The sequence below is a fragment of the Falco biarmicus genome, chromosome 4, assembly GCF_023638135.1.
Source record: "Falco biarmicus isolate bFalBia1 chromosome 4, bFalBia1.pri, whole genome shotgun sequence".
Lineage (NCBI taxonomy): Eukaryota > Metazoa > Chordata > Aves > Falconiformes > Falconidae > Falco > Falco biarmicus.
The window spans coordinates 89,869,573-89,895,957 of NC_079291.1; the positions used below are offsets into that span (position 1 = coordinate 89,869,573).

Sequence of the window (26,385 nt, forward strand, 5' to 3'; positions counted from 1 at the left end):
TTCCTCCAGCCTTCCACAGTGACCCAATGAAGGCCAGGGCTCAGAGATGCCCCAGGACAGGTGGGTTTAGGAATTCACTCCTGGCATAGCATGGCACGTGAATTTGCTCCCACAAGGAGCCGGAGATGCTCCTCATTGCACCATGCACCGGCAAGATTCAGAGTCCTGAGACTGCTCCTGCCTGCCCACTGCCTGGGAGGGTGAATCTGGGTCCCTTTGAAGCATTTTCTCTTGCTCCAATTTAAATTCTAAACACATCCATCCCTCTTTTATGAGCCCTTCTGCTGAATTTCTGTCACTTCATCTTGCAGAGACCTTTCTCCCAGCATTTTCTTTAGAGCAAGTCATTGTCTGAGCCATCATGTGGGCTGTATATTCAGACTGATTACACTTGCAGATAATTAGAAAAGCTCTCCGAGTAATCTACATTCTGATAAATGACATCCAAGGTGACATCACCCTTATATCACTTCATTAAGTCTCCTTGAGTGTAAAGCTCTCTGAATTAAAAGCTATGTTTAATAAGTGAAAACAGTCAAGTGTTGCAATTTCCTTCCCAAGTAAGGCCAAGGGGCTGGGGGGTAAGAATGCAGGTGCTCTCCATGCAGCGAATGCCTCGGTATTCCCAGTGCTTGCATCTCTCTTTGGCATGCACCTCTTGCTGCCACAGGTGAGTGCAGGTGCTTCTGACGGAGCAGAGAATATTCCATACCCGCACGTGGAGATGCTACTGTTGGAAACAGGAGCAGCCACAGGGCGAACACCCCGATGGGTGCTGTTAGCAAAGCAACCTGCAGCACACTGCGTCTCTCCGCACCGGTGGGGCAGGGCAATACCACTGAATGCTCAGCGCTGTGGATTTGATTCAATAACCGCTTTAAAAACCATGAGCAACTTGGTTCACGACAATATGTACACAAAAAACTTGTTTTATCATCTGTTATTGCTAACTCCCTGTATCTCAGGGCACTGGCAGTGTTAGTCCGATGGGGTTTTATAAGGAAAATACCTTCAGCCGGGACAACCAGACCCGGAGCCCACCTGCACACGGCGTGGGCAGCTCACTCAGCATGGCTCCTTTGCAGAGTCACGGCTGTCAACCACAGCACTAGTCTCTTCTGCAAAGACAATTGTTGTCCTCCCTTAATCCTTCCCTATAAAAGGACATTTTTACCATAATGCATGGTACGGCAAACTACTTTTTTCCCCAAATGTTCCTGCATTAACCTGACACGGCCTGTTATGACTGAAGTGAATCTCTCTAATGTTCTCGAATGCAAGTAGCAAGGAGCAGAACAACAAACTGCCTAAAACCAATGCTTGTTACCGCCAAGCTGTTTCAGTGATTACATTAGATTCCCCAAGCAGCCTGATGAAGTGTCCTTAAAAGCAAACTGCAGCATCCCTCAAGAGCAGAGGCAGCAACTCCAGGGCCTGGCGGAGCACAGAAGGCAGCACCCGCTGCTTGCAGAAGGCACCAGCCCCTCCGCCCTGGGGACAAGCAAGGGGCTCGGCTGCTCCTGCCAGATGGGCACTGCCGCTCCAACACGGCCCGCATCCCAGCACAAGTTATCTGCACCACAATATAGGTGTCCTTGGCAGCGGCAAAACTTAGCGGCACGGGATGATGGCCTGAACCACGCCAAAATAAATCAGTCGCTAGAAACAGCAGAATTAATTCCAGCAACGTGTGTATTTAATCTTATCTAGAAGGTGGGCTAAACAGATTTTCATTTTCTCATACTACATCTTACTCATCCCAACTGGGGGAAAATTTTCATGCTTAAATAAATATAAATGGCATTAATGCAGAAGTTCTGCATACAGAAATATTGCAGAAAGTTGCGATATGAAAAGGTAATTTGCCATGGGGTGTCTTCCTGGAGAAGCTTTTCTTCTTGGTCACAGGCTGTGACCACGAGCACTGAGCTTCTCCCTGCTACGTGCAAGTATTTCCATTTGGAGCACGAGACCTCACGCCAGTGCTCAGGAGCCCTATTGCTCTCAGAAACCGATGGCCTGTGGCCTAGTACCTTGCTGCATTACAAATTACCAATCAAATTTTAAAATAATGATGATGATCATTCATAATATTATTACATCAGTGGGACATTACAACTCTCATACTAGCAATATAATTCAAAGGTAATGCTTTTCCTGATGCACAATTTACTTCAGTTTGGAGAAGAGGGAAGGAAGATGTCAGGGCATGTCATTTGGTACAGTATCAAGCTATAACGTGGCTTTTCAGTTCGATAGGGTAAGTTAGCCATCAAAAACAAATGTTTCTGCTGAATCTATGCCGAGGGAAGGCAGAGCACCATTTTTATGTTCACATTGGAAAGCACAGGCTGCCAGCAATTGTAATAAAATAATGGCATAAACAATAAGGGTGATAAGACACTCTTTGAAATTATCCTAAAGATCTTTTAGCGATTTTTAGTCAAATTCCTCCCTCTGGGGGAGATTCCAAATTCCAAATTTAACAGCAGTGTATTCCCAGCGGTAACTGCACTGTTTCTAAGCACAACACTCCTACTCCCATCCGTGAATTGAAACCCAAAACAGATGATATGAAATATGGAAAGTTTTCATCAATTTTCAATCAAAGTAAAGCATATCCTCCTATGAAATAAATTTCCTTTGATCGAAATTCAAGGCATTTATTCAACATAACACATTTAAACTGCTGCTGTGAAAAATTAAAAGGAGAGGGAAGGAAAGGCAAAGGGAGGTGAGGGCAGGGTGGACATCAGATGGCATTATTGGCTTTACCATCTTTACCGCAGGTTCTGGCCAAAGCCCACCCACCGCATTTTAAGCCCTGAGCAAATGCCCCAACCCCACAGTACCAACATTCATGCCACACTTACAGGCTCAATGGGACGTTCAGTTTGAGGGCAGACACCCTACATCTGTGAATTTTAGAAATACATTTCTAGACGATCTAACACCTTAATTCACACAAGATTATTGAATTGGCAGTGCTGTTATTGTCCCTGTGGATCATTTGGCAGCACTTGGGTCAGCTCTGAATAACCCCAAGAACATGCACGACTCCTGTTGTTCCCTTTCAAAACAAACACTTCCAAGTTCAAAGAACCATATCACCCCATGTCGTTAAGATGGATGTGCTGAGAACTGCACAACTCATTTAAAAATGAAATGGCCCCAACTGTTAGTTGGGCACCTCTGTAATTAAAAATAATTCCTTAAATCTCCATGTGATCAGGAACAGAAATCCCTGGAAAATATGATACTTCAAATGGTGAGCAGTACCTCACAAAAAGAAAAGAGGAGTGAATCTGTAAGCCACCAGAAAATAACACAGGTCAAACAAGACGCTACCAAAAGTCACAAACCTCAGTCACAAACACAGAAAGTGCATTTGCTGTGTTACTGAGCTAAGGCTGCAAAAAATTATTTAACCCAAATTTCCTAAATAACATTAGTGAAACCAAAAATTGATCAACTTTATGCTACCTAAAATGAAAATATCTCACTCCGTGCTAATACCTTCCTACAGGTGCATCACCTCCAAAAGTTAAATCGAAACGCACGTGGTCAGTATACGGGCACGAGCAGACGGGGCTTTGAACACAGTAGGTGGACGGTTTGTGATTTGCAGATGGGTGACAAAGCATAAGCTGTGGAAATACTCCCCATCTAAAACAAACTTACACAAACAAACCCTCAAGCCACCCTGCACTCAGACATAATTCTGGGACCCATGGGAAATAATGATTTTCTTGCTGGATGAACAGCCAGAAAAAGGAAGAAATAGAAGAATTTACTCTTTCCATCTACTTCTCTTGTCCTGCAAGACTGATGCTGCTGTTCCTTTTTCTCTACAACCTACAAAAAGTCAATTTATTTTTTCAATCTGTCTCCAGCCAAGCTTCCTTACATCAGCTGTGCAGCTACTCCACTGCAGCCGCACGAAGAGGGGGAAGCCAATCAAGTTACCTGTGCATTTACGGTCCGTGTCTTCCTTCTTCGACCCGCTGATGGTTAACTTGCAATTGAAGTTCTCCTCCCAGTACTCTGCAAACCACACATTCCTTCTGTTGTTCTCCAGGGTCCGGGAGGTGAAATAGGCATCGAACCCTGGAGAAGGAGACAGACAGAAAGCTGAAGCCTAGGTCGGACTGCACGGGAAACACTGCAGCCTGAAAAAAAAATACTCTGCTTATATCCTCAATATCCAGCATGCGTTTGCATCTCCAGCCACACGAGATGCCTGCGGGAAGGAAGGAAGTCTGTTGCACACTTTGCCTCATCAGCTGCATCTTGCAAGTAAATTACTCTCCTACTAAACTGTGAGGTATAAGGCTAGGTAGGATAAATGTAAAACAGAGATAAATACAAAAAAAAAGTTAAGTGAAAAGCATGGATTAGACATATACTAATAATGAATGAAAATAAATGATACAGTGCAGCTGATAATAGATTGAGCTCAATACAACTAATTTTGTAATTAACCTCTCCAGACCTCCAGAGAAGGCAGTTTCATCCGAACTGGCCATAACCAGGACGCTTACTGTTTTTCTGGCATGTCTTTCCCCCTTAATTTCCTTTCACAAAGGTACAGATAAAGAGCAAAACTCCAAAGTGGTAACTGTGAATCACTGCTATTTCCCAGGCGCTGGGACTAGACATCCTGAAGTTTGTGTGTGTGTAAATAAAAAAGGTTTCCTTCCTTAAACCTGTGAGACTTTTTGTTACTGAAGCCAAATAGCCAGAAACAGCTTGCAAGAGTAAAAATGACATATAACTCCAGTATCAAAATAATGGGGAAAAAACTTGCAATTTTTAACAGCCGAGTAGAAGGGCAGTAAAAATATCTGAAGCCCCCCGCCGCCGAGTCTTCTTTTTCTGAAAATACATAGCCCTCTATTCACTGAAAGAAACCACGTAACAGCTATTGAATAGCTGTGTAGCAGCCGCTAGTTCAGAGGGTTTTTTCATGTGGCTCCCAACCAATATTCCATCTCTCTGTAACCTCACCAACTCGCCAGAAAAACAGCTTTTTTGGGATTTTTCTGCCCCCCCCCCCCCCCCCCCCCCCAACTTGTATCACTGTATATACATACACATATATGTACAAACACATACTTGTGTATAGCAATTACAGAAAAGGTATATCTAAAGGCTTACGAACCAGGAGGGCAAACAAGAATAATTAAAACTCTACTACAAAAGTATAGTTTGTTAAATTCCGATCACAAACTAGACCTGCCATACTGTAAGAATTTTCTCTATCAAGTGTTCAAAATCTGTAGTTTAAAACCAAACCAAATATCCTTTACTGGTTCAGACAATACTCATTCAAAGACCGTGGTCATTTTAATGGATTTTTCTCACAATACAATACAGAACTCTGAAAAAAACCCTTACTTTTCCAGTAAGCAACGGCAACTTTAGACCAAAGGGAACATCACGTTTCTAAGTACTGTGGGTACTACTGCTTCACTTCGCCGTGCTTAAGCACCTTCCTATCCATTAGTCTCTTTCAAAGCTGAGCCTAAAGAAACCTCTGTGCATACAAATAATTGCAAATCAATAGACAGATATCCTCAGTACTGGCACGATGGCAGAAATCCCACTACTGCAGTGACCAAGGCTCCAAGACACCATGGTGTGCCAGCAGGCTCCAGCAGAGCACCCTGCTGGGGTGACGCTGCTCCTGACAGGCACCGGAGGGTTCTCAGGGCAGTGACCAGCGGAGATCCCCACCCTCCCACCACAACATTTTTGCTGTTTTGCCATTCCAGCATACTTTCAGTTTTGCTTGGCAAACGAAAGATTTGCACGAGGGCAAGTTGCAGCACGGTGGGGGCTGGGCGGGAGCCCCGCCGATGGCGCAGCCCAGCCCGTGCCGGAGCAGGCTCTCCCAGGCAGGCTGCGCAGCGCTGGCTTCGGGATGTCTCCAGAGACTCCAGCACCTCTGGGCAGCCCGTGCCGGCGCTCTGCCCCCCTCAAGGGAAAGCAGTTCTTCCTCTTATTCAGAAGCAACTTCTTGTGCTGCAGTTTGTGCCATTGCCCCGTGCCCTGTCGCTGGGCACCGCTGAAAAGAGCCTGGCCCTGTCCTCTTGGCGCTCGCCCTTAAGTGTTTGCGTGTACCGACAAGGTCTGCCCTCAGCCTTCCCTTCTCCAGCTGAAAGACCCAAACATACTAGTGCATGTCTATGTGCTCATACAAGAAGGCTTTTGTCTCTTTTTCTTGTCTTTTTTTCTTTTTGTAGCCAACAGAAGCTGTATTCTCTCATCCGTTCAGAAGGAAGAGTATATGGAGTGACACAGCCAAGTATTCTTGGCATAGAACACGGAAAAAGGTTTATCACCTCTGCACCAGAGGTGCCAGGGAAACATGCAATCGTCGTTCCATCCCTTTAGCCAGGTCACAGGCTCCAGACAAGCTGAAATCCCTGGTTAATTTTACAGGCATTCCCAAACCTGACACCTTCAGAAGTAAGGATGCTGTGCCTGTTCTTTTCAGAGACTTGTATCGGTCTTATAATAAGCGTATTCAAATAGCAGCATATTCACCACTATTAGCAGTGCCAAGTAGTTCTAAATCCTTCTCAGCAATCTGTCTTTAGCCTGCAATGAGCAACATCCCAGCTTTTGCTCATGGAGACAGTTAAATTCAGTATTCTTCACGTAACCTTCCAGAGTTGCAATCTTAGTTCAAGTTCAGTTAGAAGAAAAAGAGTTTTTTTCCTTTTACTAAGAGGGTTGTTGAGGTATTTAAACTATGCAAATCTGAAACGTGGATAAAGCAGATCAAATCGCAAAGAGGACTTGAAAGTGCTGGTTGCACCCTGAGAAGCTCAGAGGTAAATTATCTATCATCCTGAATGTGCAAATCCATTGAAGACATGAGTCTCAGAATATCTATTTTGTCCATGTACTCGCCTTCACGGGCTGTACTAGCACTGCAGAAGAGGGCAGGAACACAGGAGCAGCAGGCTCTTACAGAGGTACTAAACTCTCTCTATAGATTGCATGATCACATGTTTCCTTTGGATTTGTGGTTAAAAAATGACAGTAAACACATGTTCCATTGAAAGAGAGAAAAAATTTCCTTGCACCATAGCCAACAATTTCTTTCCCTGAAATAGGTGGGTAAATTGACTCAATCTGGCACTCCACACAATGAAATTGAGTCAAAGGAAAAACATATGGCATCATTAAATTAGCATAGCAATCCATCCACTATGGGATAAAAATAGACAGCATGTAAACAGATGTTTTCAAATAAGAAAGAAGATTAGGAGAGGGGTCAATCTGTCTCCTTGTATCAGCTTTGCGTACTGTTGACCCAACTATAATACACATTTTCCTAATTGAGTCTACTGTTCATGACACATACACAAACCCCACTGCTCATGAGCCAGAATGCATGTCATCTCCAAAAATCAAACCAGAAAAATATTGGGGTCTTCCAGAAACAGGCTGAAACCAAAATTTTACCTGCAGCCTCACTAGAAAATATGCGTAGGTCTCTCTTGCAACGACAGCATCAGGGTGCTTCAGAATGATGGCAAACCCTAAGCAACGAGCCATACCAACTTACTGCCACACTGCCTAGTCAGTAGCCAGCGCCTGAAGGACTGCAATCAAATCAGGGAAACCTGCAAGCAAAACACCAACATGGGACAGGAGGAAACCCCGGGGGTGAGTTTAAGTACTTCTGAGTATTTGAGTCAGATCCATATACTCAGTATGGCTCGCCCAGCCCTTAACGTGTGTTTTGCAGCTTGAAATGAAAATGTTAGAGAATAAAACCGCAAGAAATTGCAGGAAGAGAGCCAACCTGTGACAGCAGAGACCCCCCCGATTGCCACCTCCTTATGCTGAGGCAGGGACTTCACCTGGGTTTCCCACGTTTTAGGGATATTGTTCAGTAAGACTCTCCTGCCACAGCCGTTCTACTTAATAACAAATCAGCAACTCAAACATTTCTGTGCATGGTCTCCAGAAGGGACAGCACTTTTTCTGCACTTCCAGGATGAAACTTCCTAAGGAAAATATCCATATGGATGGGTCAGAAGAAAATTCAGAAAATACTCTTAGATTTTTTTGTACATACAAGCCAAACCTGTTTTCTTGTAAACCTATGTGCGTTAGTTTTACTCATAATTAAAAGAGCATTTCAAAGGGATATTCAGTCATAAGATCTGCAATATATATATATATAGCCAGAAACAGTAAACTTTACCCACATGCCAAACTAACTGACCTCTGGGAAAAGCGCTCTATAACTTAATAAGATAAAATCAATAAGTCTTGATAAAACTGTAATAGAATTCCGTAAGAATTTCTCTAAACCTTTACAGATTTAATAACAAATAATAACATTCTCATTGATTTCTTTAATGATCCCTCTGCATTCTCAAGAAGGAATAAAGGTCCCTATTAAAGAGTGTACATTTTTTATCATTATTTTCTATTGATCAAGACAAGCAGGCCAGTGACTGACAGAGGGATGGAGCTAAGCAGCCGGCTAAATACCTATTAATCCCTTACTGAGTGGAAGTATTGGGCACCCGCTCGCTGCCTCTGGCCGCATTGCAGACCAGGGCACTCCTGCTCCCACAGAGCCAAAAGGCAGGAGAACACCTCCAAAAGGCATCACCGTGGGGAGCTGCCCTCCTCCCCAACATCCCTAGGACCAAGGAAGGTCCCCCTGGCCACGGCCAAGTGGAAGGAGTCCTGCACGGCTCCGCAGGGCCGAGGCCAGCAACATGCTCACAGGCACCAACTGTTATTTGAGAAATATTTACAATTTTTACTCAAAGTGCTAGCACACACACACGACCAGTGTGTGATACACCACAGAATAAGACCTAGAATGTTTCATACCATCTGGTGCAAACCCATGCACCTCCACTGAATGAACTGTGCCGGTTCACAGGGGATGAGATTTTCATCCAGTGTAAAAGTTAGTATGAATGCTCTGTGGAATCTCACCACTCCTAGGATGGTTTTTTTTTTTCCTTATATCATTCTCAAGAATACTGTCAGGGAAGTTATTACGACTTCTGAAATACACCGGTTGAACTGAATACACACCATGCTTGGTGCTCTGATTTAAACCAACTAATCAATACCATTTCATTTTTTACCCTCACCATTATTTGCAGAAGGGTAAATGTTATTGATGCACTTTACAGCAAATTAAAAAAAAAAAGAAAAAAAAAGAAACCTAGAGGAAAAATATTTGAATATTCAAATTAGAGAAACAGATGCATGGATAATAAGCAAAGCAACCCCCAAACATTCAATTCTCAGCAAATGCTGACCTTTTGCAAGTGTTGCTGCTATCACGCAACCAACTTTGACAGTGAACTTTAATCAAACATTAGGAGTCCCATGATGAGTTTCAGGATTTAAATTCCTATCAAAGAACAGTTTGTAAAGTAATTACTTATCTATATTACCGTATTTTGAACACTAATCATAAGGCTATGATGGAGCCATGCAAAGATTAGAGCCGTGCAAATACTGTGAGTTAATGCGTAAGGATTTATGTCACATGAATTTATTTAATAGCCATGACTACAGGAGTTCTCTGACTCTCCTGAGCAAAACTGAGACAAGCACAAGCACCTGCTAGGAGGAAGGTGGTGCAAAATGCCACAAAGTACCGAGCCAGGGAAGAGGGGTAAAAGCCCCTGGGCAGCGGTGGCAGGTAGCTGCTTTTCTGAAGGGGCAAAAGAAAAATGGTCCATGAATAGGAGCCGCTGCAGCACTTGTTCTGCTGCTGATCACACGTGACAATATGACACCGTTGCGTGCTGCAAAATGCTGTGGCAGCACCTTTGCAGGTTGGTGCAGAGGGAAGGAACTCCTGAAGTCACGGGAGGAATAACATCAGCAGTGTTAGGTGACTCTTCATCAGATTCAGTCTGTAATTTGTTAATTCGTAAAAAGCTAATGCTTGCCACTGTCTCATAAATGTACATTCTTAAACCTCTTCTCAGTCAGGATTATTTCTGCTCTTCCCCCGTACCACAAAGCTGTCCTGCAAACACAAGCAGTCCTATCCATGTCAGTGGGTTGGCGTCACAGCGACATCTTAAATGCACATCTAATTTTAGGTACCTTTTTGTATTAATACGATTCACAAACATTAAAGCTGAAATACAGGCAAACGTGCTCCTTATAATAATGACAGACTTAAGCCTGTGCTTAACCTTAATCTTTTTGAACTGAAGACATTAAGACAACTTACACGCGTACTGCTAAACATAAGAGTTTGGTGTTCAGGGGCTCAGGGAATTAGATGACCCAACCCAAAAAGCTGGATGCTTAAACGTAGGAGTAGGAATAATCGCTTCTTACCCTTGTATGTGGCCAAGTACTACACTTGTGTGACAAGATTTAGCGATTTCCCAGTGTTCCCCATATATCATACTTAAGAAAATTACTTTTTTCAGCAAATAGCTCTAAGAGATATAGATAGTTATTTTATGAGATTTTAAAAATTAAAATAAATCTTTTATCACTTTAAAACACTGTGATTTGATTAAATCATTATTCTTACACATGGAGAGATGATACTACCTAATAGGTCAATTTATTTTTCACCCCAGGATTAATATATAAATTCACTACGTAGTGATTAAACAGACTTAGGAAAAAAAAATAATCTAAAAGGGAGGGGTGGGGGGTGTAGGAGAAAAGGGACCCAATCCCAAGCTCTGCAGAGGGCTGAAGTCCAAGTGATTGACAAATGTCACTTGGCTGCAATGCAACCAGAACATGAGCACTTTTGGTTGTTTCCCTGCTTCCCTCAGTGGGATACTCACAGTGCCATCCACAGCACCCCTTTGATCAGGGAAGGAGTTACCAGCAGTGCTTCTGTGTCTGAGATTAGAAATCACCAAGGGAAAATGGGAGTGCCTCAGCCCCAGCTGGCTGGAGTCAGGCTCTGCATGTCAATTTTTATCTGGGTGTTTTATTGTGCGCCGATTACAGTCGGTCATCTGGGGGGAGAGTGCCAGCACAGCACCCAGCCCTTCCCCAGGAAACCCTGCCAGCCCTCCAGCCCCCCGTCCACTCTCAGAAACCCCTCCTGGCTGCTCCTGGACCAGGGCATCACTAAACAAGGATGCCACAGCACTGTGGAGACAGGAACCCTTCGAGAAATGGCTCGATTCTCAATTGGAGAACCAGGCTGGCTGACCTGTCGTTGCTTTTTACACCCAACCCCCCCCAAATAAAATAATAATAATAAAAAAACCAAACAGCGAAATGATTTATTTCTATCATTAATATTGCATCTCTCTTTCCATTTGATGTTACATGTTGCCCATTTTCTGCCTGAAAGCATAATGCTCAGCCTCCCTGCCAGAGATGGCTGAGGGAATTATACGTGCTTTGGAGAATAAACCAGACTCCCAGACTAACGATGTGGTTTGCCATGGTCAGCTGCGTTACGGGGGGGCAGGGGGACGGCAGGTTCACAGAGGAGGCATTTATCATGGGGAAGGTGTCAGGCACGCATTGACAGGGAAAAGAAGGCTGCAGCCAAGGCAGACAGCTGTGCAGGAGGGCAGGGAGGTGCCCGAAGAGGAGCAATCCCCTAGGAAAAGAAAGAGATTAAACCAGGGGATCCAGCACCAGCTAAGCCAGGTTCCCTATCCCTGGAGGCGATCTGCGGGCGGGGTGGGGGGAATCCTGAGGACCCGGGATGATAACTGCTATTGGCATGAGCAAACCAGAGATTATCATCTTTTTTTAAAGAGACTTCTGTCACTTTGTGTTTACCAAATCACTAGTACGCGCTAGGAAGCATCTACTTTGTGTGTCAGCAGTGACTTCGAGGGCTCTGAGGTTATTTAAAAATGAAAATAATTATGCCTAATTACAACACAAAGTTGTTGACCTCCTGTGTTTCTCATGTGCCTAAAGTGTTTTCATTCTCAGCCTGTGTGGCTTGTCAGCAAATAGAACATATTGACCCAGTTTCACTACAGTAGTGATTTTATCATCTAAGATATTTTATATTTTTCTCTTCTTTGTCCAAAGTATGTCCACATATAATTAGTTATACAAATTTTGTTTACCCAAGTAGTAAAACATCACTTACTATTATTACTAATGTCAAGTGAATGCAAAGCAGCTACTAATTTTTCTGATTTTCCTAGCATGCAAGCCAAAATAGTTTAATTTGCTGACATTAAATTTGGGGTAAAAGCATTAGGTGTGGAATGATAAGATCAATTTTAAGACAGCTAGTCTTTTTTCAGATTTTATTATGTTGCCCAAGCCACACACTACACAACATTATGGAGCTATTAAGATAGTCTACAGATACTTCCTTGACCTTCTTACTCCATAAAAAGGCCATAATATTAAATGATTTTATTAACTCCCTTCACATCATAAAAATGCTTCGCAGTTGTTTTGTTTTTTAATAGTTGCCGGTAATAACAGTAAAAAAAGGTATTTTAGTTGATGTCACATTTGACTTTTTATATATGATGACATAAATCCTGCACAAAGGAAATTCGACTTGCCATACTCAGGGCAAACCTGGGATTTTATGCTACAAAGCATGTATTACGGAAATAGATATATATTGGCCAAGTATAATTTTATAGAAGTGATAGTGATGACACAGCTGCCACAGCAATGAGATCATGACCTAGGTGGTGTCTAGCCAGTGCTGTAACAGAAAGGTTAATATAGAAGTACGTTATTACTCATTATCTACATTTTACTGCCCTCAGGCACTTGTTGCTTTCACAGAGCTCCCATCTATATCCATATGAACAGGGGAAACCCTATATTTATTTCTGCTATTCGTTATTTTCATCACCATACCAGCCAGAGGCCCCATCCGAGGATGAGATTTCCCTGTTGCAGCAGGCACTGGACACACAGCCAGGAGCTCATCCCCATCCCTGGCTCCTCTTGCTGCCACGGTCTTCTGGACGGCACCAGGATCATTCTCTTTCCCAGGCAGGAGGCTGACGTTTGAACCTAGAAGGACCTACTGTTTATGAGTGGCAAAAAGACCAAATCCATGCTACAGGCATAAGATGAAGAAGGCTTGTGTTCCTCTTCCCCCAAACTGCAGACTTCATAATGCATAAGGGTTTTGCATTTTCAGCCGCAGAGGGACTTTCTCGGCTGACACCAGCATAAGTCACCCCGGTTGCCTAACGTGCACGGTGCTCTCAGCTGAATACTTCACTTCTTATTCAAACGACTCCTGCTGCGGGAATGAATAATTTTTTTATGAATTGCAATACGCAGAGTGCCAGACAAGGGAGAAGCACTGCTCAGATAAGCCTACTCTTGCGAGTGAGGATCTGTATCTGCTGTAAAGATTATCACCAGAATCAGGTCAAACAGAACAGATCTAAAAATACATCCAGAAGTAGAATATCTCTCCCAGCAATCAATGCTTTCCTGCTGCCCAGTTACTGAAAATGGGCTATTTGTCTTGCCAGGACCTTAGCCATGAAGTACTTTTCCATTCTTCCCCCCCCGCCCCCCAACCTGAAGATGAGTAAACCCCCCCCTCGCTGCTTTTTTTTTTTTAATGCTTATCACCAGGCAACTCAGTTAATAGCTTGCTTTCCCTCTCACCTGCCTACCCAGTCTTCTTGAAATTATATTTTCCAGTAAAGCAGAAAGCAACAGATACCAGCTTTTGCATTAATCTCATCTGGCAGCAGTAGAACTCGAGCGGAGTTACACAGCGTCACCCAGGGACACGGAGCCAAGCAGTGGCAAGTCAGGCCCGCGGGTCAGGATGCTGATCACTCCTTCCTATCAATAATGCTTACCCCCAGATTCTGAGCTGTTATTTCAGTTTTTCCTTTGCAATTAACTATTTAACTGAATCCCTTCGTATGCACTGAAGTCTTCCTCCCATCGGTTTCCCAAGTTCATCCTTCCCACCCTTTTTGACTAAACAGGAGAAGCTGCTCCACAGATAGCCTGTTTCATTTTAATAACATAGAGCAGTAAAACCAGAGAGGTACAGAAGGTCTAAATGAAGAACATGAGAGTGGTTTTCTCCCCTTTGATAGCAGCAGCAGCCGACAAAATGCAGACTGCATATCCTTAAAAGCATTTAAGCTCAAGTCATCTGCTTGCATAATTTAAAATGAGGATAAAAATACAGAAATCCCTCTATGTGGTAATGCAGCAGCTGGAGTAATCCCTAAAAGATGTTCAACAGGTTGAAATTAGTAATAAAAAATAACAAAAATCAATCAGTATGCATAACAAACATGCCAAAATGAAGTAAATGGGACATCAGAGCCGGAGCGGCTGCAGTCACTGCCCGGCGCCGCGGCAGGGACGGTGGGGGTTCGGCAGCGCAGCACCCAGAGCACCCTGGCTGCTGGGTGGGTCGCCCCCCATGCCCCCGCTGCACACATCCTCTACTTCAGCAGACAAGCCAAGAACAGGACCAACAGTGATGCCACAAAAAAGGTAATTTTCCATCATTCTGTGACACACGACCTAAATTCTGAGCTGTAAAGCCATAAATAACCCTGACGGTGGTCAATGCCCACCCCCAGCTGTGCCGTTCTGGCACACGTCCTTAAAGCCAACTTGCAAACCCCAAATCAATGCTCAGTTGCATTGTTATACCTTCGCAGCAAACAAAACATGAAAGGAAATCAAAGCCTGTCCTCCTCCTGCCTGCAGTGGGAGAATAAGGCGAGACACACACTGACGGTGGCTGCGACGTACCTGGCTAGTGCCGCGGGGAGGGCAGCGCCGGGGGCAGCTCCGCCGCGCACGAGGCAGCCCCAGGCTGTGGAATTTGCTGGGTTTCAAATATTATTTCCTTATGCTGCATTCAATTCTTTCAATATGCAGAGTTAATTTGCTTTCTTTCTCTGTATATATTTGCATGTGCCTCGCTGAAGTGTTACCATGTCAACAAGAATAATTACGGTATGTGTAAATATATTTGTGTATCCTAAAATTTATATGCACACTCACAGACCCATACTTATACACACACAGCACCCCCCAAATCAGACATCGAAAGTTGCCTTTTTTTTTTTTTTTTTTGCTGTTGACATGGTAACACCGGCTAGATGAAAGTAACAGCGCTCTTTCAAAATGCTATTTAACATGATGCCTCTTCTCTGCAGAGCCATCATTTCAACAGTACACATGGCAGACACTTGCAAGCCTGAGCTGTGAGCTGCAGTCAGGTGGAGCCAATACATAAACTGGCACAACAGAGACCATCCATGCATTGCGCCGGGAGAGTTGATATAATTGGCTGTGCACAGCAAAGTCACGTCTCAGTAGTTTAAACTACCATAACATCCCTAAGAAATTACCCAAAAACTCTATTGCATTCTTCCCTCCAAGCTTAGTCTGTAAAAAAAAAAATAAATAAAAAAAAAATCACTTCCTCGAGTCTTGACAACTGACTTCTTCATTATAAGGCAGTTTTAATAATGCCATCCAGCCAGAGTGTGCTAGGGCATGAGATGGAGTGATATAATGACTGCTCTCTCCTTCCCTCTCTACAGCCGTCTTGCCTGAGGCTGCTAACCCAAAGTTTCAGCTTCTATGCCAACCGTGTGCATTAATCACACCAAACCACACGGCACAATCCAGAAGAGTACTCAGACTTGCATGCGAACAGATAACAAGGGTGATTTCTGAGGCTGGGGGACACGGTAACGTCACTGGGGCTGGCCTCAAGGCCATGGAGTCCCGCACAGGAATGCCCACATCGCCCCAAGGACTTGCTGTTGGGATACCCTGCACCTTTTAGGGAAAGCAAAAGCGTTTTCCAATTTGGTTTAAACTTTTTGGGAGCAGAATACCCTCCAAGCACTCATTCCTCATCACCTCCATTTGGCAGGGCTACCCCACCATTAGCTAAGCATCCCTTGGGATCCTGGCCAGCCTTAAGGACCATCGGGCAAGCACCCTTGGCCAGTTCCTGCCTTGGATCCTCTCATTTTTCTTACAGGCTGCAAGCACAGTACTCAGCACAGAAACTCAAGCCTCATCCCCAAGGAGTGGCACGCAGATCTTCTGAGAAGGTAACTACCCAGCAGCATCTCCCCCGGGTGCTGCGGTGAAAGTGAGTCCCTGGTGTCGCGCTGCCCGAGCACCGGGCACCAGCCAGGGCTGGGCTGCTAGCACAGGGCAGCAGGAGCTCAGCCAGAGCTGGCACCTCGCAGGGCACTTCCAGACCTGGAGGGTTCAGGAGACCTCCCTCGTCAGAGATGCGTTAGCAGAGATGAATAAGGCAGTCTAAGCATAAGGAAACTTTTAAATGGCTCTCAAGTTGCAAGATAATTTGTATTCCCCTCTCTTCATACCAACACATTAACCAAATACATTATTTCCATAATGAGGAGATGAACATCTGTGTGGCTTCCCAAAATTTCAAGTGGCAATACTCGAGACAAGTATTCTCTCTTTGGGGACTGACACATCAGCATTTTAAATAACTGCCAAAGCTAAAAACATAAGTTAAATTCTAAGGAGACGTTAAAAGAGAAAGTTCAGGTACATATATTTTTTGTTTTTTAAATAAAGCACACCAATTTAACTCCACAAAAGTTGCTGCAGTACTGTATTAAACTTCTTTCTTGGCCCTGTTTAAGTGAACTGCTTAATGCAAATTTTAATAGAGTACAAGACAAACATCTGAAGCAGCGTTACATAATTGAAAATTACTGTAAGACAGAGCCGGGTCTCCGAAGCAGTGCTCGGGCTCCCAAACCCCGTGGTGTGGTGGAGCGGCCCATAGCCCCTGCGGGCGAGATGCCATCTCCCTAGGCTGAAAGCCCACGCCACCAGCCAGGCGCAGGGACGTGCTCCCAGCTAACCTGCGTCCTTCTAGCCTTTGTCCAATAAATCCAGCAGATCCCCAGGAAAAAAAAGAAATCCAGAACCCCAACTTTGCGAAGAGGCTGTCCCACTGCTTAGTTTCTGATTTAAGCCATTGCTTACGGCAGCTGGAAAGCCTCAGAAGCCATTTCCAGCCCCAAACAGGGCACACTGACAAGTGCCCATCACCAGCCACCCCTGCGTGGGACGGGGCCAGCAGCCACTCAAACCTCCCACTCAGAAGCGGCCACCCCGCAGATTTTGTTTCATCCCAACCCAATGCCTCAGCTGGGCATGACTACCAACACACAAGAAATCCATCTTCAGCATCTTTTCTTCCACACGACTCTGATACTTTTCCTGTTGTCCTTGACTCCTGCACGCAGCAGTAGGCTGTAGCCGTCGTAAACCCACAAAATCCACAAGCCAAGGGATAAAGGCAGAGAACAACAGGCTCTTTCCATGCAAGTGCCTTTAGCAGCAAAGCCTATGTGGCAGCTCAGCACACCTCTGCTGAGGAACAGAAGGGATGTCAATAACATCCAGATGTCATTAGCAACTCCTTCCATTAGATCCTAAAATATTTTTCTTTGGAAATTCACGCTATGTGAAGTGGTAATCAAACTGAGAAACACAAAGAATAAACTTGAAAACAAAGATTCAAAGTATGTCCTCATTACAAGGCTACTTTCAACCAGTTAACCACCATGAGTATCCCAGAACAGAAATTGGAGAGAGAAATAGAAATAAAAGGTTAGTTTCACTTCAGAAATACCTGTGGGAGCTTACTGCGCCACAGGTGCTCAGGAACACGCCACACTGCAGAAAGCCAAGAACTGCACCTACTGTCCTCAGCACAGGGAAGTAAAAACGTGGGCACCATACCTGCTCGTGGAGAATATATGGAAGCCTAGGCACTACAGGTGGCTGTTATCAGTGTAATAGCAAAACAGTGACTCTAATTAGGCTTAATCATCATTCACAAGCAATTAGACCATTCTCTTTTCAGTAGTAATAATCAAATTGATGCCACTCACGTGCTTCATACTTACTTCCACAAATTGTAACACAATTACTTTTTGGAAGGTGAGATACACCAGGACCATGAGCCATTGCTGAACCACCAGCAGAGCTGAGAGAGCAGTACGAGAGGTTTTTTCTTCCCCCACTGCCTGTGTTTTTCTATAAGTGGAAACCTTCCATTTGCCTGGCCCTTTATTAAATAGCTTCCATGATTAATCACATTTTTAATTGTGTCATAACTTAGTTAAGAGGGAGGAAAGACTCCAAGTGCAATAAGCTTTGGTTGACTGCAGCTCAATGCCAGGTGTGTATGGGAGCTCTTGGTGCACTCCCCCATGCACACGCATGCGCCGTACACCCAGAGCTGTGGCTCCTGCCTGTTTTGCAGGGGAGGAGCAGCACAGGGGCAGCTCAGCCAGCAGCAGGACAGACACACAGCACCTGGGCTCGGGCTGCACCAATAGCCTCTGCTCCCCAAAACCCCCGTCACCCAAAGCCAATGGAATTTTTCTAGCAGAGAAATCGCCAATTAATTTGCCCCATCTCCCAGCAGACGTGGTGCTCAGCATTCCTGGCAAGCCCTCCTCCCCGCGGGCAGCAATGCTGCGCCATGCTTCTGGGGACGGATGCTCCCAAATGTGCTGCAAGCCGCTCAGCAACGGTACCCGAGGGGCTGGCCGAGCTGCTCCTTTCTGGAGGCAACATCAGACAGCAGGCTGGCAGGGAGCAGCAGACACAGAGGGCAAAGAGAAATCAGCTGAAGGCTCCTTCAAGGGGATTAGTAATCACTGGATTCTCAGACACAGAGCCTGTGCTTTCTCTCTAGCTCTTTTTCTTTCTTTCCCCTAATTTTAACAGTAGTTTGAGAGTGGGCAGAGGCAGTGTGACAACTTAACCAGAGGCTCTCCATCTTACAGCACCCCAAAGTAAGCGGGCGTTGCCCATGACCACATCCTTCACCCCCTTCCAGCCCCAGGCTCCGAGGTGGAGCAGCAGGCTGAGGCACACCACCGCATGCTGGTCGCATTACAGCTCTGCTAACGTGAACAAGTGAATCAATTTCCAGATGGACCATATCACATAATTGAAACAAAGACTGAACTACACTTTGAAGACGTATTACCATAAACTGCACAGAGGGGTATCTTGACTTGCAAACACATAGTTCTTCACCATCCTACAATTATATTTTAACTATGAGGCAAAAGGTTTGTGTTTATCTATTGTTACCAGGAGATCAAGATCATTGGTCTATTGACTCCTGCTTCATTTCTCTAAAGAGCTAGCATATGTGATTACATGGAGGATTTTTTTTTTCCTATATTATTTTCCATTTCCTTTGCTGTCACGTAGTCAGTCAACAAAATGAAAACACATTCCCCAAGCAGATCTGCAAACCCAGCATGAGCAAAGTGGGCACTTTAGCATTCATTGTATCATCTTTAAGGAAATTATGTGTATTATTATGTGTATTATTTCCTAAACTATTACTTTCAAAAGTCTATAACCATTCAAGCATTAACAATGCAAACTAAAAGGAAAAAAAAACCAAACCACTCCAATCAAATAAACAAGTAAACTCCTTCAGATCTCTGCCCACTTACTAAAATTAGCACATTTATTTTTGTGTCTGAACCTGTCTTACCCAGTGGGGCTCAGCCTGTTTCAGAAACACACAATTCATGTGTGTGCACGCACGTGGAGCCCCAGCAATGGAGAAGCTGGAGCCCACAGAGATCCCCCCTGGGATGTTCCAGATCCCCGTGGTGAGAACTAGGACAGTAATCAATAGCTACTCATGCAGGAAAACACCAACACTAATAAACACATAATGCTCACAGTGAATTCATTCTAAATGTGTATTGCAGCCATATTAATTTGTGGCTTGCAAGCAGGGATGCCATGCTTGCATTTTACTTTAATAAAAGCCTCAACCTTTTTTATTTTCACTTTGCTTGAGAGATTATGAACTAGTATTTCTTTTCTGGCTTTCCAATAAAGAGAAAGAATAGGTAAGTCACAGAGGATTTCAGAGACTAATTTTAAGTGGCCTGGAGAGAGAATCTTTTTAGGTTGTGGTTACCGAGTCAGAAATACCATATGAAAAAAAAAATAATTCTTCTGAGAATTTAGGAACTCCTGCTTTCAATTTCTTTCAAAGACAGACAAAAAATAACCCCAAAGAGGAAGAGTAATATTAAACAAGTTAATACTTACCAGCATTTGTAAAGAGTAATGCAAGAGCTGATAAGATAAAGAAATGTATGAGATGTATGAATTCAAGCAGAGTGGAAATAAAGTTACTGTAAATATATTAGACTGAAAGTTATCTTGGTAGAGGATTTAATATACATGAATGAATTACATATGTGATTTAATAGACATTTCTGATAAAATACATGCAGTCTCTTGGAGAAGCAGAAGCGCTGAGCACTGAATGCACATACCTGCCCCCTCATCCTCCCGACAGCTGGGTGGGGAAGGGCAGGAACAGCACAGAAAGGGAAGGAGACCCCACAGATACCACAGCAAGCCCCCCAGGTGCCGTGAGCTCCAGCTGCCAGCGCAGGTTCAATGCAGCTCAGCTCTGCTTCGCTACCACACAGGAACCTGCCTCACCCCATGCCCCACACAAACCCCGTTGGAAGGTGTCAGCAGGGCAGTTGCTGATGGCATGGTGCTACAGGAGATGCTCCCAGCAGTGGGATCCATCTCGGCTTCTGCCTCTCCCTGAAAAAGCCACTTCTCCAGTGGGCTACACTGGTATTTAGTTAGCAGATGGCAGGTATATTAATGTTATTTTATTTTCTTGTTGAAAAAAAAACACCAAAACCCAAACTTGTAGAAAAGACAGAGGACCAAACCTTTTATTTCTTCCATCACCTTATGGCACAAGCAGATTGTATTTGTATTCTGTGTTTCACTGCCCCCAATTTCAGTGTCTGAAGCTTCCCAAAATAAAACACTGTAATAATTATAAAGGAAAACGGTCACTTAGTATCCATGGACCTAATCCCAAAGTCCTTACTCAGAGCTCTTTCTTGAGCCCAAATTCACCACAGACATGAACAAACATTGAGACCATTGGTTCTGCTCAAAGAAGCATCATTCCTCATTGCCTGTTTTGCAGCATCTATGGGCAGTCCACCAGGCACTGGACTGGAAATGCTACGTACTATATTAAACTCTTTCTGCTTTGCCAAAGCCGTATACCAGAGAGGAAAAATTATCTGTTTCATTAGGAACAATCTGTGGCTCTCAGCCCTCCTGCAGAACGGCATTTTTAAAAGGAGGTATTTGGGACCATTCATGACTATTTTTACCTAACCCAGGAACAGTTTACATCAGAAAGCTCCTGCAATTTCTGTTTGACATGAAAAAATACATGAAATATACATGGTAAAACAAACACTTCCAAGATACTTCCTGTGCATTAGACAAATGTCTTAACCTCTTAAACTATAATGTCAGAAATATCTGTAAAGATGCAACCTCATGCCAAGAGGAGAGGGGAGCTCCTCCCTCTCCCTCCCCATTCCCACAGAAGCAGCTCCAGCCACGCTGGCAGATGTAGGGTATGATGCTTCAGATGGGCTGCAGGAACACCTCACCACCACCCCTCCCTAATGCCCTTCTCCTGCACCTTTGTTTCATCAACAAAACCACCCGCACTCCCAGCTCAGTACTGGAACACCCTCCCAGCTCTCTGCATCGGCCGGGGTGAGTTAAGGAGGCAAACGTAATGCCAGTGCTGTGCTTGGCACAGTATCAGTGCCAGCACTGCTCTAAGGGAGTGGGAGAAGGTGGTAAAATCTTTTCTTGACTTCTGTTTCTACGTTGAAACAGAATTCCAAACTAAAACATTTATACATATATATATAATTCTGCATGAGCCAGCTCTGGTTCAGTGGCTCAGAGGGGCTCACTCACACTGGGTCTGGTGAGGTCCCCTGAGCTCCAGCCCTTCCCAGATTCTGTTTTACTAACAAATGGAAAATTAATTCCTATGAACAAATGAGGCTTAAAAGTCTGCACAGAAGCAAAGACTAACAGCACTAGAAAACACTAGGATTTCCTAGTGTGTGTGTCTGTGTGTGCGTGGGAAACCATCACTTGCCTTCTTCATGTGCTTGCTGTGTGCTAGCCATGTGCTGCTGAGCTCCGCTCGCAAGGATGGGAAGTTTGGTTGCTGCCCTTGGCTCTGCTGCCTCGCAAAAACGCTGGAAAGCAGCATATGGCTGTCTGCTGTGTGGAGGAAGAAATGCTCCCCTGTGAAGCCTCTCTAATCACGGGTACCCGTCACCGCCTTCTGCGCAGAGCAAACCTGCAGAGGAAGGCTTGGAGGTTCCTACCAGATCACATGCAGATCAGGAGCTGGCACACCAAGATAGCAGGCTTTCTAAAAATAAAATTCTTCCTTTCTGGAGGGAAATACTGTGCCCAAATGTGTCCAACAGACAGCTCAGACAACTTCAGCATTAGATCACTGAGAGGAAAATTGTTCTTCAGAAGATTTAATTCAGGTTATCCCAAAACAAAGACCACTGATGATATATCCAGTGATCAATAGCTAAATATTACTCTGTGAATTCTTAGAGCACCAACCAATTTGTGTGTATATATGTGCGTATGCATCTCCTTCTCTCAAAACAACCACCCACACAGTCTCCAGTGTCCTGAAATAACAGTTGAATATGAACATCAAAGAGAAGATGCCAACATAAGCCCTGGGAGCAATATGCAAAGCACAGAAATACAGAGACACAGACATGTACTCACCGAATGAGTAACAGCTGGCTCGCGTCAGAGAAGCACCTCCAACCTGAGGAAGCTGAGTCTGTTGTGGGTTGGGCAAGCAGTTCATTTAATGTCAAGGGGGCAAAGAGAAAGCTCCCTGTATCTTTATTTTACAATGGTTCTTTATGGTCCAATTAGAGCTTTCTACCTAATTTCTTTGCTACGAAGCAGCAATGCCATTTGAAAAGGTACTGGTTCAAACCCCATCTGAAATAAAATTTCTTGCTAATGCCATTGTGGTTATGAGCTGTGTCTTGTACTGAGCAGTGGCAGATAACTCTCTTTAATACTCCAAAAAGATCACATCTTCAAAGTGTCTAAGAAACCCCAAAAGAACTCCCATAACTGAACACCACAAAACAGCCAGAAGTGTAACTTCAGCAAAATACTATGCTGCAGAGAAGGAGAAGTTTACATTTTGACTTGCAGTGGTATGTGTTTTTTCAAAACGTGCTGCCTCATGGGAGCTCAGGTCTGGAGTGCTATGGGGCACTGCCTTTGAGTCGGTGGCAGCACAGAGATTGCAGCCGAGCCTGTACTTCTCAGTGACTAACACTTACAGGCAATCTTGAACAAAAGGAACAAACCCAGAGGCCTCAATGCCTTCATTTAAAAGGAAAGTACAAAAACAACATTAATCTGAAACTTTACAAACATTGTGTTTCTTAGCTTCTCTATATCTGCATATTAAAAAATAATGCTACCCTTAAGCCACTCTCTCTTTGAACTTACTAAACCTCTCCCCAAAGCTTTCGCTTCAACCCTGGAATGCGAAGCACTGTGCTCCTACTGCAGTGCCACAGTGAACGTACAGTGTCTGCCTGCAGCCCGGCACAGCCCCGCCTGCCTGGACCCCCAGCACCACCATGTCCCCCTGAGCCCGGGTGTCACCGCGCGGCGGTATCTGAGCCAGCATTTCATTGCTCCGTGCTCTTCGTCGTGAAGCTTCAAACTGGCAGCCCACAGGAGAGCGCGGGGCAAGCAAGGCACGGAGCCCGGCTCGCCACGCAGCCCAGCTGACGCACGCTGGCTTTGGCAGCGCTCAGCCCAGCGCACCTGCTGCCCTCCTCGCACTGCCCTCCCGCAGCATGAGTCCCAACGGACACAGGCAAGAAGCGATGAGACTCAGCACTAACCCAGGAGGACTCAAAGCTAATCTTAACTCCCGGAGTGACTTTTTCAACGGGCTGGAATTGATATGCAACAAACTTTTCAAGGTTGCTAGTGTGCCTTGGATTCCCAGTAATCACGATATTAATTTAAATTCAATTCACAGCTTCGTTAGCCTTGGGAAAGAAACATTCCCAACAAGTTTGTGGGTAGAATGACTTGAAACACTGTGTGATTGGTACAGAAAAACAAAAAGGCAAGCTCTTCCTTCACGGCGCCTGGCCAGCCAACGGGTTCTCTATAAGGAATGTGCACTTTTTGACAAAACATACCAAAATAACAAACCTATCTTAACAGATGATACATTCCTGTATTTACTTAATAATATGAGCACACAACACCCTAGTATTTTAATTCCAAAGCTGGTAAAGACAATTTACTCATGGGGGGGAAAAACTGCAAACAAACCTTTACATATATTGCCCTTCGTGCAAACTTTACTTGTAAGAGCGTCCAAACCAGAGTTGCTCTGCCAAGTTACTGACCCAAACGTGTATTTCCTGATTGGCGTCGCTTGCAATTACACTATTTAAAACCCCAGAAACCAGGGCATGCCCCCCAGCTGCTGGGGCTGCTGGCAGTGCGGGGAAAGGAGGGCGACGGAGCTGGCCCCACTGCTCTCAGCCAGCCAGCCCGGAGGTGCCAAGCACCCACAGCCCCACCGATACCGGAGCCTTCCAGCAGTGCCGAAAGCAAAACAGGTCAGATGGGTGGTGGCAAGGAGAGGAGAGGAACAGTCAGGGGAGGTGATGGGAGGAATGAGTAAATCCGGGAGTGGCAGCCCATGATACTTCTGTCTTTTCCCTTAATGATGGGCATCCCCTCTGGCTTTTGATGTCTGTGGGCTCTGCTACAGTGAGGCTGCAGCGACCCCCCGGTCCTGACAGCCCCACAGCCCAGGATGAACCAACCCAACCCCCCAGCCACATCTTTCCATCTCACTCACTCTACCTAAAGGCACTCGCACTCCAAGGTCAGAGAAAAAGCTTGAGAACAACAGAGCGCAGTTAAAGTCTCTGAAAACGGCTGTGAACAAACAAACAAACAAATCCAAACTCGACTATTTTACAAATCATCTTATGACAGGTAAGACACCCTTCCGTTCTGTTCAGGGAGGAGGTGGGTAAGTTCCACACAAAGCACATCTCTCCCAGTGAAACATCCTGGGGTAAATGCAGCCACAGCTGGATGCAGAACAGCTTGCCCATATTTATTAATGTTGGATAAAACTCAATACTGTCTCTAACAGAGGAAAATGAACTCCAAGCTCCTTTGCTTTGCTAGACTGGGGATGTGAAGGTAAAATATTTGAGAGTCACTAAACAGTGAGAGAGAATTGAATTTTATTATTTTCTTAAATAACCACTCTCACTGTTTTTTTCCTGGGTTTAACACTGCCCAAACAAATAAGAAGCAAATCAGCTGTTGTTGGATTTAAAACCAAAACATTAAAAACATGATTTACCATCTCTCTGGAAGACAAACAACTGAAAAATTTAAGGACAGTTATGTTGGTTTAGAGCACTTGCGATGCTTCTGGTGGTATTTTTTTGGAATTTTGTATTTTTTTTTAATAGCTAAGCACTTCCTTGTGCTGAATTTGAGCCATCCTTCAACCTCTTAGCTGAGAGCTTCATGAGATTACAAACCTCAGCCACATCCACAGCTTGCTGGAATTAAATCATTAATCTTAAATCCAGTTGAAACCCTGTTGGTTAGTCATCAAATTCTGAACTCAGACCATAAAGAATATATTCTTTTTTTCATTATCAGCAAAGCATTTTGCAACACCTTCAAAAATAATCAACATCATATATATGTATATATTAGCCTCTGTATTTCTCTTACAGCTGTTCCTCTCCTTGGTTTCATTTCACTGTGAGCTGGTGTCCGTGAAAACAGATCACATACAAGTAAGAAAGATAAGGAAGACTATTTTAGAAGGAAAAAAGTTGGAGGAAAAACTGGATATCTGAAATTGTTAAGTCAGTAGCATGGAAGCAAACAACGTGAACCACAGTGTAACAGCCCAATTCCAATATTTTTGTGCAGAAAAGAGACACAGAACAACAGAAAGCAAGATGTAAGTAGAGAATTGTTTATCTTTACAGCTGAGGTTAAGAGGAAAACAATTTCTAACACATCCCTGAATAGAGAGACATTTTCAATCCATGGAAATGATATATATTTAATTCTGAAACTTTGTAAGAGCTACTGGAGGCATTTGGACTCCTTAAAGATACGGCTGTGATTTTCAGTAATTACCAATCTCTGTTCTAGTTCTATCTCTAGGACTTTATGATCCATATTCCCCAAAAAGAAAGTGTTCAATATCTTCCACAGATCTCGTGAACCTCAGTGGTTAGGCTGACTGGGCAGATTACAAATTTACTACTACCTCTTGAAAATACTAGTTTTCACTACTTCATATGGGGGACTTAACAGACACTAACAGGTATTAGCAAGGGCTTACCAGGTATTAGTTCTTCCTGTGCCAAGCCTTGAGCGAGAGGTTGGAGCTTGGAGAGGATGCCCAGGGATGCCGCCCCA

The 26,385-nt window shown here is 44.3% G+C and overlaps 1 protein-coding gene across 3 annotated transcripts in view; it reads right to left on the reverse strand.

Annotated features, from left to right (window-relative positions):
* GRM7 (glutamate metabotropic receptor 7) overlaps positions 1-26,385 on the reverse strand; it is a 303,828-nt gene that overhangs the window by 109,894 nt on the left and 167,549 nt on the right. For all 3 annotated transcript variants that reach the window (XM_056335569.1, XM_056335568.1, XM_056335570.1), the window contains exon 5: positions 3,967-4,107. In XM_056335569.1, coding sequence (XP_056191544.1) covers positions 3,967-4,107 — 141 coding nt within the window. The remainder of the gene's footprint in view (positions 1-3,966; positions 4,108-26,385) is intronic.